General features: G+C 47.6%; 2 protein-coding genes across 3 annotated transcripts in view; one reads left to right on the top strand and one right to left on the bottom strand.

The window, feature by feature from the left end:
- The window catches only part of TNNI3 (troponin I3, cardiac type), a 20,759-nt gene extending 11,520 nt beyond the window's left edge, over positions 1-9,239 (top strand). For both annotated transcript variants that reach the window (XM_048518192.1, XM_048518190.1), the window contains 6 exons: positions 1,789-1,989; positions 3,898-3,939; positions 5,457-5,588; positions 6,571-6,660; positions 8,284-8,460; positions 8,625-9,239. In XM_048518192.1, the coding sequence (XP_048374149.1) occupies positions 1,855-1,989; positions 3,898-3,939; positions 5,457-5,588; positions 6,571-6,660; positions 8,284-8,460; positions 8,625-8,726 (678 nt within the window). In that variant the 5' untranslated portion in view covers positions 1,789-1,854 and the 3' untranslated portion in view covers positions 8,727-9,239. The remainder of the gene's footprint in view (positions 1-1,788; positions 1,990-3,897; positions 3,940-5,456; positions 5,589-6,570; positions 6,661-8,283; positions 8,461-8,624) is intronic.
- A 2,040-nt stretch (positions 9,240-11,279) lies between these two features.
- On the bottom strand, positions 11,280-14,908 carry LOC125445088 (fibroblast growth factor 21-like). Its single transcript, XM_048517929.1, has 3 exons — positions 14,320-14,908; positions 13,007-13,110; positions 11,280-12,156 (listed from the first exon to the last, which is right to left on the bottom strand). The coding sequence occupies exons 1-3, from the start codon at positions 14,558-14,560 to the stop codon at positions 11,860-11,862; spliced, it is 642 nt and encodes a 213-aa protein (XP_048373886.1). The 5' UTR covers positions 14,561-14,908; the 3' UTR covers positions 11,280-11,859.
- Positions 14,909-15,398: the final 490 nt, after the last annotated feature.

Below are 15,398 nucleotides of genomic sequence, written 5' to 3'. Positions count from 1 at the left end.
TGCCAGACACCAGGAACTTCACCCAGTTGAAATTCTGGCTGTATCCTCTTTTGAGATGCAAACCAAAACGCATGTGCCTGCATGCACTGACAGCATTGACATTATTTCTTTGAAGGCAGCATGACAGTGAATGTAACCCAGTTAATAAATGTTGGAGTGAGTGACTCAGCATGCCTGGACATTGGAAGTGCTAATTCACTCTCATGTGTGTAAGTGTCATCTCTTGAATAGGACATTTCTTCCTTTGTCTAAACCTGGGAGCTGCCCCCTGCCCTCTCCTGCCCTTTGCGGCACAAGTAAAGCGGGGTGCAGCTGGAATAAAGCAACCCGGTGCAGCCCCAGGCCATTCGCACGCCTCTGTGCGGGTGGCACTGGAGCCAACGCGGTTGGCTGATGCGCTTTCGCTCGGAGGCACGTCTTGTTTTTCTTTACCTGTCTCTCTCCACTGTGTAGCAATGCAGCCGGCCACGGACGACCCCCGCAGCCATGCTGATGTCTCTGGACGTCCATGCTCCTGCACAGGAGAGAGGCAAGGAGGAGAAAATAAGGTGTGGCCAAATAATGTGCCTCCCATGTGGGGCCTTTCACTCAGCGGCGGCTCCAACCCGGGCTTTCTAAAAAGAATTGCAGATAGCTCGATTCTCGTTTAAGCCGGGTTGGGGCGGATAAAGCAGGGCAGACCGGATGCAGGGGCAGGATTAGTGGTGGGATTCAGCCTATTCCAGTGGTGGGATCCAAAAATTTTAGTAACAGGTTCCCATGGTGGTGGGATTCAAGCTGTGGCATAGCGCCAATGGGGCTGGGCGGGGCATGACGGGGGTGTGGCCGGGCATTCCGGGGGGTGGGGCATTCCTGGGCAGGGCTGTGGCAAGGACACAGCCGCTGTGCCGGTCCTTGGGCGGGAAATGAATGCAAGCGGGCGCAGGTTGCCACGCACGCCGGTGCACCTCCTGCTAGACTGCTTCAAGTTCTGTGCGCTACTGCTGAGAGGAGGGGCATAACTAAGGAAAAATCACGTGGCAAAATCACCAATTAGTAACCCCCTCTCGGCACACACAAATCATTAGTAACCTACTCTCGGGAACCTGTGAGAACCTGCTGGATCCCACCTCTGGCCTATTCACACCTATTTGGTAGAACCGGTAGCTAATTTTTTTTTGTCTAGTTCAGAGAATGGTTGTAATCCCACTCCTGAGTCCTTTCAGAACCGGTTGTTAAATTATTTGAATCCTACCACTGGGCGGGATCTGAGCAAAGTCCCACTCCCCACAATGGATTACATCCCATCCTTATCCCGTGTTAGATGGCCCGTGCGGAAGGGGCCCTCCTCTTTGAGCAGCAATTGCACCTCTCTCTTTCCACATGGAGTGCAATGGAGGCAGATGTATCTGCAGGACTCTCCTGTAGAAACAAATATTCCATATTTGATCTTCAGATCCTCTGAAGATGCCAGCCACAGATGCAGGCGAAACGTCAGGAGAGAATGCTGCTAGAACACGGCCATACAGCCCGGAAACCACACAGCACCCAAATATTCCATACTTGCATTCACATGATGCTGGAATAGCTGGCCACTTGTATTAGGGAAATGTACTCTTTCTGTCTTCCCTTTAACCGCAACAGGAATGTGAACGGAATTTATTTGAATCAATGTAAGTTTTCCTCTTTTTTTGCAATTTACTTCTCGGGAAGATTGATTCGCTGCACTCAATAGCACGCTCCCATGACTGGGCATAACTCTTCTACATTAACCAAATTTACACAATAATACATTCTTTCTTTGCACAGTACGAGGAAGAGGAGGAGGAAGAATGTGTGGAGGAGGAAACAGAAGAAACCGTAGCCGAGGCAGAAATGGAGCCGGAACCTCCCATCGTGAAGCCCCCCAAGCCTGCCCCTCGGGCTCCTCCCCCGGCAGCTGTCCCTCCTCCTCTCCGTAGAAAATCTTCTGCTAATTATCGAGCCTACGCTGTGGAGCCGCATGATAAGGTAAGGGTACTGGTGCCCTTTTGAGGTTTCAATATCGCACGGGACTGGCACACAGAATCCAGATTCTTGAGCATCCCTGACTTCTTTCCCATTTTTAAGATGCATTAAGTACTTGTAGAGATTTGTTTGAAAACTTACTAGATGTGTCTTTGAGAGGCATTCGCCTCTTTAGATCTTGGTCTGGTGATTCCCAAATGACCTCAAATCACGGGTAATTCTGGGGTCCTGGGCAGGAGTCTAGGATAGAACCCCAGAATCCCTGCCACTGGCTGCTATCCCCTTCCAGGACCAAGCAAGGATGGTCCCTCGCCCTGTAAAGGTAGGACTGTATGCACTTAGGGCCGTGGTAGTGAACCTTTGACACTCCAGATGTTATGGACTACAATTCCCATCAGCCCCTGCCAGCATGGTCAATTGGACATGCTAGCAGGGGCTGATGGGGATTGTAGTCCATAACATCTGGAGTGCCAAAGGTTCGCCACCACTGATTTAGGGTCTCCCCAAATAAGGAGGCAGAAGCAGCGGCCCCGGCTGTCCATTGGCTAAGACCATCCCTGCTTCCAAACAGGTGTTTTTTTAACCTATCTCATTTATCTGTCTATCTCAGGGGTAGGGAACCTGCGGCTCTCCAGATGTTCAGGAACTACAATTCCCATCAGCCTCTGTCAGCATGGCCAATTGGCCATGCTGGTAGGAGCTGATGGGAATTGTAGTTCCTGAACATCTGGAGAGCCGCAGGTTCCCTACCCCTGGTCTATCTCATCTGTTCTTCTCTTGTGTATCCTCTAATACATTCTAGTCCGGCACATTTATCATACATCTTTCTTTCCCCTTTACTTCTATCCCTCGCCAATCAGATTTTCACATAGATGGCAGTGAAATTCAATATATCCATGAAGGATACGTCTATCAATGACTAGAAACCAGAATAACTAACAATGGAACCTCCATGTTCACAGACAGTCTACCCCTCATTATGAAAGGTTGGGGACAAACAATGGGGTGGGGTTGTCTCCATCATGACTTGCCTGTGAGCTTCCTTGGGATGACCTTCATTGTTCAAAACGTGTCAGGAATTGCACCTGGTGACTGAGGGGCATTCTTTGCTTGATGGATTTCTCCAACAATGTATACTTTCGCTTTATTGCAAAGCATAGGATGTAACTAGCTTGACATATGTAATGGATCTTTCCTTTCTCTTTCCCTTGATCTTTATGGCTTAACACCTTCGTAGATAACTAGGCTGACCCTGCTGGATTACTCCCGAGGGAAAACAGGATGTGTCCGTTGGCCCGTGGGGGTAAATAGCCGGGTGGCTATATCTTTCCCTATCACCAGTTTGGGGGTGCCTAAGCACCAAAGCAACTCTTTGCTCATATTCTCTGGGAAAGCGGGAGGGGGGACCTTTGGGAAATAAACAGAGGCGTAGCAAGGGGGAAAGCACCCGGTGTACTGTTGTGTCCTCCACCCCGTACCACCCCGAAACGCCCCCGCCCCACCCTGGAATGCCCCTGGAACACCCCCGCCACACCCTTGCCACACCCCCGCAGGGGTGCATGCCCGTTGCATCACGCACCCCCCGGTCCCCTTGGAGCTACGCCTCTGGGAATAAAGAAGCCTAGCAAAGCCAGGTCTGGCAGAACTGGCTTTCTCAAACTGGGTGCTTAATTGCCTTTTGATAAACACTTCTGATCAAGAATCCAGAGTCTGTTTATTGCCGAAGGATCCGAGACCTAACAGGCAGGGGGGCTTGCTGGCAAAGCAAATGCTTTTGCCTGCAGATGATCCCATACTCCTCAAAAAATAATGCCAGATATCAGGGAACAAGCTTTTATTGGGTGCTTCAGCTAGAAGACTGTCTCATGGCTTTGGAAAGACCAGGATCTGATCTCTTTTGTTCCACCACAGAGAAAATCGAAGATAACGGCTTCTCGGAAATTACAGCTCAAGGTAATATTGGAGAATTTATGTGAGGGTGTGTTTGTGTGTGTGTGGAGGGAGGGAGGGAGGGAGCAACCAAGGAAACATGGTCCCTGATTTGACTGGAAGGGGAGAAGATGCAAAGCAAGTATCGTGGTTTGGAGAAGAGCGTGGGACTAGAACAGAAGAGTTTGGATTTATATCCCCCCTTTCTCTCCTATAGGAGACTCAAAGGGGCTTACAAACTCCTTTCCCTTTTCCCCTCACAACAAACACCCTGTGAGGTAGGTGGGGCTGAGAGAGCTCAGAAGAACTGTGACTAGCCTAAGGTCACCCAGCTGGCGTGTGTGGGAGTGCACAGGCTAATCTGAATTCCCCAGATAAGCCTCCACAGCTCAGGCGGCAGAGCGGGGAATCAAACCCGGTTCCTCCAGATTAGAATGCACCTGCTCTTAACCACTACGCCACTGCTGCTCCTAGGTAGAATCATTGGTCTAATCTAGGGGTTCTCAACCTTTTTTAGCCTCTGGGTGCCTTTGGCCCTTTGGTTGCAGAATGGCTGGCACAGGAGGTGGAGTCAAGAACACGTGCACACAAAGAGGATGGGAGGAGTGGGATAGAAACACACTCACACACGCAGAAGAAGCCCAAGGGGATCCCACGTGGAAAAGAAAATGACAAGGACCTGATGGATAGAAGAACTGAAATTGCCCAGTTCTTTAGCAGAATAAAACACAACACAGTTGTAAAAAAAAGGAAGTATCCTTTAATAAGATTCCGGATATAAAAAGTTAGGCTACAAAATATATTTGGCAAAAGAGGAAGATTAAAAAAATATGCAAAATGTGCAAAATGCACAAGCAACAAGCTTGCACAATAATCAAACAGGAAAAACAGCATCAACAATACAGCGTAAGGATAAGGAGAAGAGAAGGAGGTAGAGCAGTGATGGCGAACCTTTGGCACTCCAGATGTCATGGACTACAATTCCCATCAGCCCCTGCCAGCTTGGCAATTGGCCATGCTGGCAGGGGCTGATGGGAATTGTAGTCCATAACATCTGGAGTGCCAAAGGTTCGCCACCACAGCGGTAGAGGCAGAGGGGGTAGGAGCAAACCGAGCTACACCATAATATGCAGACAATGAAGGTGACCCCCCCACCCTGCAATCAACCCATTAACAGCTCACCTGCCCTGCATTAACAGAAACAAACCAAATGGTGCAGCTGTCTTACTCCTGCTATAACTTGTAGGAAGAATCACAAGAGAGGCCGAATATTCTAACACTGATCACACAGGAAAAGGAGGGATAACTCACACACAGAAGACCGGGGGTGTGGGGCTGATATACTTCAACAGAAGAAGATGAAGGTGATAGGCCCCTTTATGGGTATGAAGCCAGACACCCCATGGTCCTGCTTTCACAATGCCTGCTTTCCTGAAGTACGAGGTGGGCATCGGAGGCAAGTGCCCATGGGCACTATGCCATCCATGGGCACTGCACTGGGGACCCCTGGTCTAATCTAATATATTTTCCCCTTACAACAGGCACTGATGCTTCAGGTGGCGAAGCAGGAAATGGAAAAGGAAGCCGAAGAGGGTGTACGGGAGAAAGAGCAGTACCTCGCCGAGCACTGCACTCCCCTAGACTGGACAGGCCTGGATCTCGCAGGGTTGCAGGTAACTATGAGTGGGTGGCTGGACCAAGAGTGAGGATCAGCTAAGGACTAAGGGTGAAAACAGGTCAAATATTAAAGGGGTAGCTAAGGATTAAGGGTGAAAACAGGTCAAATATTAAAGGAGTAGCTAAGGATTAAGGGTGAAATATTAAAGGTCAGATATTAAAGGAGTGACTACAGGCGAAGGCCGAAGCAATAAAAAGAGCAATGGAAGAGTTCAGACATAATATAAAAAGAGAACTTGAACAGCACTCCACGTCCATGAACATAAGCCAGGTGGAAAAAGAATGACTTGGTGAAGACAAAGTTAATATCAAAAAGTGGCTACAGGTGACAGGCCGAACAGAATGACCAGGGAAGATGTGATCTTATGACAATGTCAAGGTTTCTTTTTGTGCTGCGATTTAATCAGTGTCTCCATGCACTGGTGCACGTAGGTTTCTGTGCCCAGAAAAAAAGAGAGAAACACACTGAAAGGTGCATGCAGCTATGTGTGCGCCAGATCTGAAATTCTGCAAATTACAGAGGACAAACAAAGTGGAAAGGCAGAGTGATTTCCCCTCCCCACCCTAGAACGGGTCGGAAAGAATCTGACGCTCATTCATTTCATGAAAACAAATTGTCTGGAGTGAAATCTGTCCCCCCTCCCCAACAAAAAAACAAACACCTCTTTGATTATGAAGCCTAGTTGGAGTACATGTTTTGCAGCAAGAGATACTTTGCATCTGCTTAGTAGACTAGAGGCGTAGCAAGGGGGAAAAGTGGCCAGTGAACTGGTGCATCCTTCGCCCCTGTCCTGCCCTGGGACTACTCCGGAATGCCCTCGTCACACTCCCACAGGGGTGCACGCCTGGTGCGTTGTGCCCCCCTGTCCCCTTGGAGCTACGCCTCTGTAGTGGACACTATTCCTTGATACTGCTTCTGAAGACACTTGACCCTGCCATACCTCAAAATCTGTTCAGCTTTCACCTTCTTATGCACAGGAGCTATGCCGAGAGCTGCATGCACGGGTTGCCAAGGTGGACGAGGAACGCTATGATATGGAGGCCCGGGTCAACAAGAGCATCAACGAGGTAGGCTTGGGCTTTGTGTGTAAAGTGCCGTCAAGGCACAGATGTCTTGTTGAGACCCTGTAGGGTTTTACAATGCAAAAGACTAATAGAGGTGGTTTGTCATGGCTTTGCTCTATGTAACAACCCCAGATTTCCTTGGTGGGCTCCCATCCAAATACTAACCAGGGCTGGAAAATGAGGAGGAGGAAAATAAGAATGTTGTGTATGGAGACGCTATTTAAGGCCCAGTCCTGTAGCACTCATTATTTAAGGCCCAGTCCTTAAAAATGTTTAAGGCCTAGTCCATAAAAATGTTGCGTATGGACATACTATTTAAGACCCAGTCCTTTAGCACACACTATTTAAGGCCCAGTCCTTGACACTAGCACTTGCAATGACACACAGACACGTCACACAATTTAAACCTCAGTCCCTTGTTCAAAAGGCGCAGTACTTTGGGCAGCCTCCAAGTGTCAGTGCTGGACCAGTTTTCTTAGCTTGTTGTGTACGGCTGCAGTCCCATTTTCCATCTTTCATGCTTCAGGGAACATTTTCCTTCTTAACTCAAGAACTGTCCCATGCTAGGATCCCCCCCTTCCCCCACGAAGGCTGAGAAGCCTCCCCTTTGTAAAAGGAATGACCACATGACAGCTACTCAGAGGTGGGATCCAGCAGGTTCTCACCAGTTCCTGAGAGTAGGTTACTAATTATTTGTGTGTGCCAAGAGGGGGTTACTAATTGGGTCTGCTTTTCCGTTAGAAATACCATTAGGTCCAAAAATCATAAAGTCCTGTTGTTTCCTACGTGGCTGGTTAGCGAAGGTAGAAAACGGGATAATTCTCCCTGTTGGGCTGTTTTAAAAACATGTTTTAGTAATATGGTAAAGTTCCTTGTTTAAGGAAAGTATCCTTCTTTTGATTTCTAAAAACAAAATTAAGTATTTGAAAGTATTAAGTATTTGACAGGCAGTCAATTAGAGGAGAAGTAGTTGTTTCTGTTGGCAGTAGACGATAGGACTTGCTATAATGAGTTTAAAGTATGGACAGAAAGATACCAGCTGGAAATTAGGAACTTTTTTTTTACAGTAAGAGTTTTTTACAGTAACAGAGAAATTATTAATGCCCCGCCCCCGGAATGCCCGGCAACGCCCCCTTCGTGCCCCGCCCAGCCCCATTGGCGCTACCCCACTGTTTGAATCCCACCACCAAGGGAACCTGTTACTAAAATTTTTGGATCCCATCACTGCAGCTACTCCAGAACACAGCCCATGAGTTTAATTAGGCTTTCCCAGGCATGATGGAAAGACCCCTTGTCCACTCGAAGATAGACCATCAGTTCGCTTGAAGATAAATTGGGCATGCATTCACCTGTGATTCAAAGCAGCCCCAGATAGGAAAGGAAGATGGGATTCCCCTTCGGCTCACATTCAGATTTTGCTAATCAAATCCGTCTCCTGATCTGCTTTGAACATTTTTTAAATGGAAAAAAAAGATGTATTCTTTTTCAAGCCTGCCATTTCCCTCTCTTTCCAGCACCACTAACAGCACAGGGAGATGTGTTTTGGTCAGCAAACACCCGCGGGGGGGTTCCAAGAAAGTAACCTCCCTTCTTGGCTTCAGACGTGCTCTCTGTTTCTCATTCCAGGTCCAAGATTTGACCCAGAAGATCTTCGACCTGCGAGGCAAATTCAAACGCCCGGCTCTTCGCCGCGTGCGTCTCTCGGCCGATGCCATGATGCAGGCCCTCCTGGGCGCCAAACACAAAGTCTCCATGGATCTGCGGGCCAACTTGAAACAGGTCAAGAAAGACGACACGGAGAAGGTGAGATGGTTCTCTCAGCCTTACTTCGGAGCCCAAAAACGTCTGTCGTGGCCACAGCGTTCTTCTACCATTCTGAGATTTCCCTCTTCCCGTCGAGTTGTGAGAGTTTCAGGTGCTACTTTGGCTGCTATCCTCACAATGCTCTTTCTCCATTGTTCTCTCAGGAGAATCGCGAGGTGGGTGACTGGAGGAAGAACATTGATGCACTGAGTGGCATGGAAGGGCGCAAGAAGAAATTTGAGGCCTCCACTGCAGGGCAAGCCTGAGTCTTGAGGTGAGGGAAACAGCCGTCCCGTGTGAATTATGGATGGAGGATACTATGCTAGGGACAGTGAGGGTCACAACTGCTGAAGTGAATAGATTCTGTCTGTAGAAATTCCCTTCCTCCCCAGGAACTGGAAAATCTTCACCACGGATAAAGTCTCCTCATAGCTTAAAGCAGGGGTCTCCAAACTATGGCCCTCCAGATGTTCATAGACTACAATTCCCATGAGCCCTACCACTTGGCCATGCTGGCAGGGGCTGATGGGAATTGTAGTCCATGAACATCTGGAGGGCCATAGTTTGGAGACCCCTGGCTTAAAGCAACAACCACCCAATCACAGTGTGTGATCGACACGGCTTCCAATCTTAATCTACATAGATTCTATCAAGACTGTCTGGGAAGAAGAAGACTTTATTGACAGTCAATGACCAAATATATTACAAATCTCCAAAATATCTACAACAAAACAAGAATGCAGATCTCTCTCCCGTATTCCAGCACTATCCATCTATATATCATTATACTTTGGTAGACCCACCAAACAGCATAAAATTACTAGACAAAACAAAAATATCTAAGGGGGATGCCATATTCAGATTTTTTTTTTCTTTTTCATAATGAATAGACAGAATTTTGCTACCCATCTAGTAATATTCTCCTTCTTATCTTGTAATAGTTTTTCACAAACTTTATCAGAACATTTGGGTGCTGTGTGGTTTCCGGGCTGTATGGCCGTGTTCTAGCAGCATTCTCTCCTGACGTTTCGCCTGCATCTGTGGCTGGCATCTTCAGCATAATCAAACAGCATGATCCTCTGAAGATGCCAGCCACAGATGCAGGCGAAACGTCAGGAGAGAATGCTGCTAGAACACGGCCATACAGCCCGGAAACCACACAGCACCCAAGTGATTCCGGCTGTGAAAGCCTTCGACAATACATTTATCAGAACAATATGTCATTTTGTGTAGTAGATGTGACAGGCATTTTTTCCTTGCCTCCTCATAAAGGGGACACTTTAATAACACATGCTCTATAGTTTCTACAGAATTCAGAGAGCAAGAACATAACCTTGCAGCATAAGGTATCTGTCTGAGAAAGACCTCCATGATCAAAATGTGTTTTTATGTATCTGGTGGAACTTTGTTTATCAGTAATTGATTCCCTCACAATGCACACAAGTTTGTGTAAAATGTATAGCAAAAACGATTCCCTGCTTGGAAATGTATAGTGATAGATCTTTCACTTGGTACCAAAAATATTGAACCTTATATTAATACTGTAATACGTAGTGATACCCATAAAAACCTCTTGTAGCTGTGCCATTTTACTTTTTATAATGATTATACTAATTCGATTTGGTGAAAAAATAAAGCCTTTTAAAAATAAACTCAGTGTTCACTCAGACTTGAAAATGTCTTTTCTGTGCAGGCAGACATCATTCCGTAATTTGAACTCCAAGTTCCTCTTACTTGCACCTCTGTGAGAAATCGCTTTCGAACACAGGGCCACAATGTCTGCAAGAGTAAAGGAGTCTGGGAAGTATTGAAAAAGAGTGATGGGTGTATTTCGCATCAAATTCAAGGGTTCCTTTTTTCAATGTGCCTGTCAAACTCAGAACAATAGTGAAAAAGTGAAAAAAAAAAAGGAACGTGTGAAGGGTGAGGTGGCTGATAACATTAATGGGTTTATGTTTTAGTTGAAAACATGCATTAACTGCCGAGCCCTGAAAACTGGTGATCTTAAATTAAAACCATCTGAGTGCTCTTCACTGCAGCCGGTTCCTACTTGGGGGTGGCATACTTTAATATTCAAGATCTACCATACCCTTAAATTAATTTATGAATTGGGCCTTGAAACCCACTCTTAACACCAACCACTTTGACTGTTCAAACTCACAACGGTGTCTTAAGTTTTTAGATTTCTTTTTCTTGAGGGAAAACAACCACAATGGCAGATTCAGAGGCTTAGCTGCTATGGTGCAGTAGACCCAAGTTGAATTCCCCACAGCCATTGTGACTATGGAGCTAGCATGGTGTAGTGGTTAAGAGCAGTGCACTCTGATCTGGAGAACCGGGTTTGAGTCCACACTCCTCCACATGAGTGGTGGACTCTTATCTGGTGAACCGGATTTGTATCCCCACTACTACATATGAAGCCTGCTGGGTGACTGTGGACTGGTCACAGTTCTCTCAGAACTCTGTCAGGCCCACCTACAGAACTCTGTCAGGCCCACATACAGAACTCTGTCAGGCCCACAGTTCTCTCAGAACTCTGTCAGGCCCACCTACAGAACTCTGTCAGGCCCACCTACAGAACTCTGTCAGGCCCACAGTTCTCTCAGAACTCTGTCAGGCCCACCAAGGTGTCTGTTGTGGGGAGGGGAAGGGAAGATGATTGTCAGCTGCTTGGAGAGTCTCTCTCTCTTTAACCTAATTTACCTCAGAAGAAGGGTAAAATGGAAGAGTGAGGGGAAACTGGGTGTATTGACCTGAGCTCCTTAAAAACAGGGCAGGATAATAATAAAAAAATACCTTCAGGCAAAAACTTTGCAGACTTAAAATACGTTTAATAATAATTTCCTTTCTGGAACAAGACATAAATAACCAAAAAACCCACAATAATAATAATACATACATACATTTTCATATAAATAACCATATATAAATAATTTTCTGGTATAAAGTTTTCGTATATCTTGCCTCCCCTCCCTTTCAGCTACCTCCAAACTCCTCCAATAAATAAGCATATAATAAATTAGTCATTTAAATAAAAAAACAGACATAAAAGGCTAGCAAATTTAACATCAACAGAAGAGTGCAAAGGGAAAAAAAAATCCAATCCAAGGAAATAAGAATTTTGCCTCCCTTGAATATTCCTTGTATCTCCCTCAAGTACGTCATTTACGTGTGTTTTGGGGATCCAGAGTCCACGGAATACAGCAACAGTGTCAATAATTTATGTCAAGTACAGTAAATAAAGTCCTCTTTCTCTCTGCCCCTGTCTCTGTCCTGACTTCGAATTGCGTCGTCTCACTTTTCACTGCAAGACAGCTCAACTCTCCGAGCTCTGGAGAAGTCTTTTGTTCAAGTCTAACGTCACAGGCCCCTCCCGAAGAGCCGAGGGGTCCTCGGCCATCAGAAGACGTAACTGGGGCTCATGAAGCCGGGAGCCTGGCCCATCATGCTCAAGGGATCGGACGACTCGACGTCGAGCTCTTGTTCGTAGAAGTCGTAGTCGACAAAAACAGGGTCAAGGGGGACCCGGTTGACCAAAGGCAGGAACTGGGAGAATGGGGGTAACTGGCGGTTCCGCGACAAGGCCCCCGTGGAGCTGAGGCTGACGGGGATGTTGTAGTGTTCAGAGTAGTAGAGATTGTAGCCGTCGTGAAGTACCTTCTCGCGGAAGTTGCACGCCTCCTCTGAGTAGTGCTCCTGTAAATGAAGAACAACGTGAGAGGACCCCTTCCTTGAAGAGCATCATTAACTATGCTGGCTATGCGCCTCCTTGATTCTTTGGAATAAAATCCCAAGGGATACATCTTGTTCTGTAGCCCACTGTGCTCCACCTAGTCTCTTATAGACCTCCTTCCCTTCCCAGGAGCATTTACGAGATCCCTCGGGTGGTTCACTACACTGCCTTATCCTTTAATGCATAGGTGTCAAACTCGCGGCCCTCCAGATGTTATGGACTACAGTTACCATCATCCCCTGCCAGCATCATGCTGGCAGGGGATGATGGGAACTGTAGTCCATAACATCTGGAGGGGGTGCGAGTTTGGCACCTGTGCTTTAATGGGACCCAGGGATTCTTTCTCCTGAATGCTTCACCTAAACCACCTGGGTCCCAATCATAATGAAGAAGTTTCTAATATCTTGTGCTGGAAAAGCATTGTTCCTGTGTAATTAGAAGAAGAAGAGGAGGAGGATTTATATCCCACCTTTCTCTCCTGTAAGGAGACTCAAGGTGACTTACAAGCTCCTTTCCCTTCCTTTCCCCACAACAGACCCCTTGTGAGGTAGGTGGGGCTGAGAGAGTTCTGAGATAACTGTGACTAGCCCGAGGTCACCCAGCAGGAATGTAGGAGTGCAGAAACACATCTGGTTCACCAGATAAGCCTCAGCCACTCAGGTGGAGGAGTGGGGAACCAAACCCGGTTCTCCAGATTAGAATCCCCCTGCTCTACACCATGTTGGCGGCCTCCTCTTTCCTCTCTTACGATGGGGTGGTTCATCTCCCTCTTTTTCGTCACAACATTAGCACCAACGGGCAGGTGGAACTTACCGAACCATACAGATGTCCATTGGATGTCATGCAAAGGAACAGAGAGGTTTTCACACCCTGCATGCGAACGATCCCTGATTTAACAGCTTTGATCTCCAGCAAACCTGAGGAAAAAAATGATCAGAGAGCAGCATGAGGGAAGAGGAATCAAAAGAGCAGGAACCTTCTGTTCTCACCCGTGTACTGAAATACTCTCCTGAAATCGCTCCCGATATGCTGTCATGTTATAAATCCATTCCCCTCATTCCTTTTGTTTCTCTCTTTCTAAAACTTAAACCGAAAAGCACAAGGAAGTGGTCATGGTCACTAACCCACCACTAATGACCAAGGATCTATCTAATCCAGTTTTTTTCCTTTTCGAGAACCCAGGAGTCCCGATTCTCGTATCTGGCAATTGAGCAGCACCGAGGAACCCTGTCGGCCCATTAGAACAGATGACTTTTCCAAATCACCCAAGATTTCACATGTATGAATGTAGAAGTGCAGAAACACATCTGGTTCACCAGATAAGCCTCAGCCACTCAGGTGGAGGAGTGGGGAACCAAACCCGGTTCTCCAGATTAGAATCCACCTGCTCTACACCATGTTGGCGGCTTATGCTCGGCTCTTTTCCTGGGCTGGCTTTCCTGTGCTCTCCCAGGCGCACGCTGTCCTTACAAACCCATCTGTCAACCTGCCCAAGCAGGGAGTGGGAACAAGATATCTGCACCTTCCTTCTGCAGCTGTGCAAACTATTCACAGTAGATGTTCTCTTGCTGGAACCTCTCACCCAAATCTCCTTGTTGAATATACTGTCTCTCAATGGACACAGTGTGTAACAGACTTCTCTCTGTGATACACCTCTGAAGATGCCAGCCACAGACGCAGGCAAAACGTTAGGAACAAGATCTACCAGACCACGGCCACGACAACCCGGAAAACCCACAACCAATACTGTTGCTTATTTGCTCTCCTGCAGCTCTGGATATAAATTCCTTTATTCTCGGTCGTTGTCAAAGTCCTGTCTTGCATTTCCTTCCCTAAGTCGAACAGACACCATTCTTATGCAGGAGTGCCCACTGAACTCAAAGGATCTTAGTCCTCAGGTTCACCTTGCAACCCACTAGACCTCATTGCTTTCCCCAAGAACATAGGTTCCTGTTAAACTGGGAATGGGAATGAATCCTTGGGCATTCACATTTCTAACGTCCAATCTCCTTCTAAGGAATCCAGGTTGGACTCGATAGGCCTTGTGGCCTCTTCCACCTCTACGGTTCTAGATGTTCTGGTCCCAGCAGCCTCCAGAGGTAACTCTACCCTTTCCAAATACTCACTGAAATGGTTCTGGTGTCTGGAGCCACTCACTTTCCCGTCCAGCAAGATCTGCAGAAAGAGGTGCGTTTGCTCATCCGCTGTGTAGAGGTGGCGAAGGCGGACCTGTCCGTCAAACTGATAAAGGGGGTTGGAATTGGACAGGGGGAAGGCTGAGGCCAGGGGGGTCACGGCAGCCCAGAAAATGATGCTCAGGAAGAGCGGGGTCCACTTGTTGGAGAGAGAAGCCGAAATACCCAGCATGGCTCGCGTAGGTCCAGCCGAAGCCAAGGCCCGCAAAATGATTGGACGGGCGAAAGGGGGGAGCCAATGAGCTCTGCTTCTCACTCTTGGTTCTTGCGATTCGCAGCACTGGCTCCAACAGTTCCAACCTACAAGGACGTGCTGCTCTCTCTGACCCACCCGGTCACCGATAGGAACGCAGGTGCCTTGAGTCCAAGAGAAACCCAGTCCAAGGAGAACTCTTCAAATCAAGAAGTTCTTGGTGCTTGAAGAAGGAAATGCCAAAGATGGAATCAGTGGGAAGGCTGCTGAGAGCAAAAGCAAGTAGAGGAGGAGAAGGCAGTTCCTTCGTGGTGTCTCTTGTCCTCCCTTTCGACTTCAGGTTTGCTCCCAAGCAGCAGGCAGAGTGAAATATATATACCCATCCAGAGGTGGATGCCCGTCCCCTTGGTTTTGGCTCAGCCCCAGCCCTCCTCCCCCCCCCCTACACTCTCTGGGCCTTGAGCATGAATCATGGTGTTCCTCTCTCCACCGCCGGCCCTCATGTGGGGTCACGAGGATGCCAAAGTCTAAATATTATAATTCTGCAGCTGCTTTCATGCTGCCGACAGGAAAGGGTGATGCAACTCAGGAAATGCAGGAGTGAGGGAGAGGAGGGGGAGCAGGTTGAGGAAGGAAGGAAGGGAGAGAGAAGGGCCTTAGAAGGCTGGCATCCTTACCCAGGCACATCTGGCTAGCACTGGACCTCAACATCTGTCCACCTGTTTCAGAGCCAGCGTGAGGCAGTGCTCCAGAGCAGGTGGGCTCTACTCTGGAGAACCAGGTTGGATCCCCCACTCTTCCAATTAAGCAGCGGACT

This window comes from Sphaerodactylus townsendi, linkage group LG15 (genome assembly GCF_021028975.2).
Source record: "Sphaerodactylus townsendi isolate TG3544 linkage group LG15, MPM_Stown_v2.3, whole genome shotgun sequence".
Taxonomy (NCBI): Eukaryota; Metazoa; Chordata; class Lepidosauria; order Squamata; family Sphaerodactylidae; genus Sphaerodactylus; species Sphaerodactylus townsendi.
Note: the sequence above shows the minus strand (reverse complement) of the source record. Positions and strands in the feature narration are given on the sequence as shown.

Excerpts from the sequence above, each read along its gene's own strand:
- LOC125445088 (XM_048517929.1), bottom strand. The coding sequence starts at position 14,560 with ATGCTGGGTATTTCGGCTTCTCTCTCCAACAAGTGGACCCCGCTCTTC. Across the intron at positions 13,111-14,319 it reads CAGACACCAGAACCATTTCA|GTTTGCTGGAGATCAAAGCT; the intron begins GTGAGTATTTGG and ends TTTTTTCCTCAG. Across the intron at positions 12,157-13,006 it reads ATGGACATCTGTATGGTTCG|GAGCACTACTCAGAGGAGGC; the intron begins GTAAGTTCCACC and ends CTTCATTTACAG.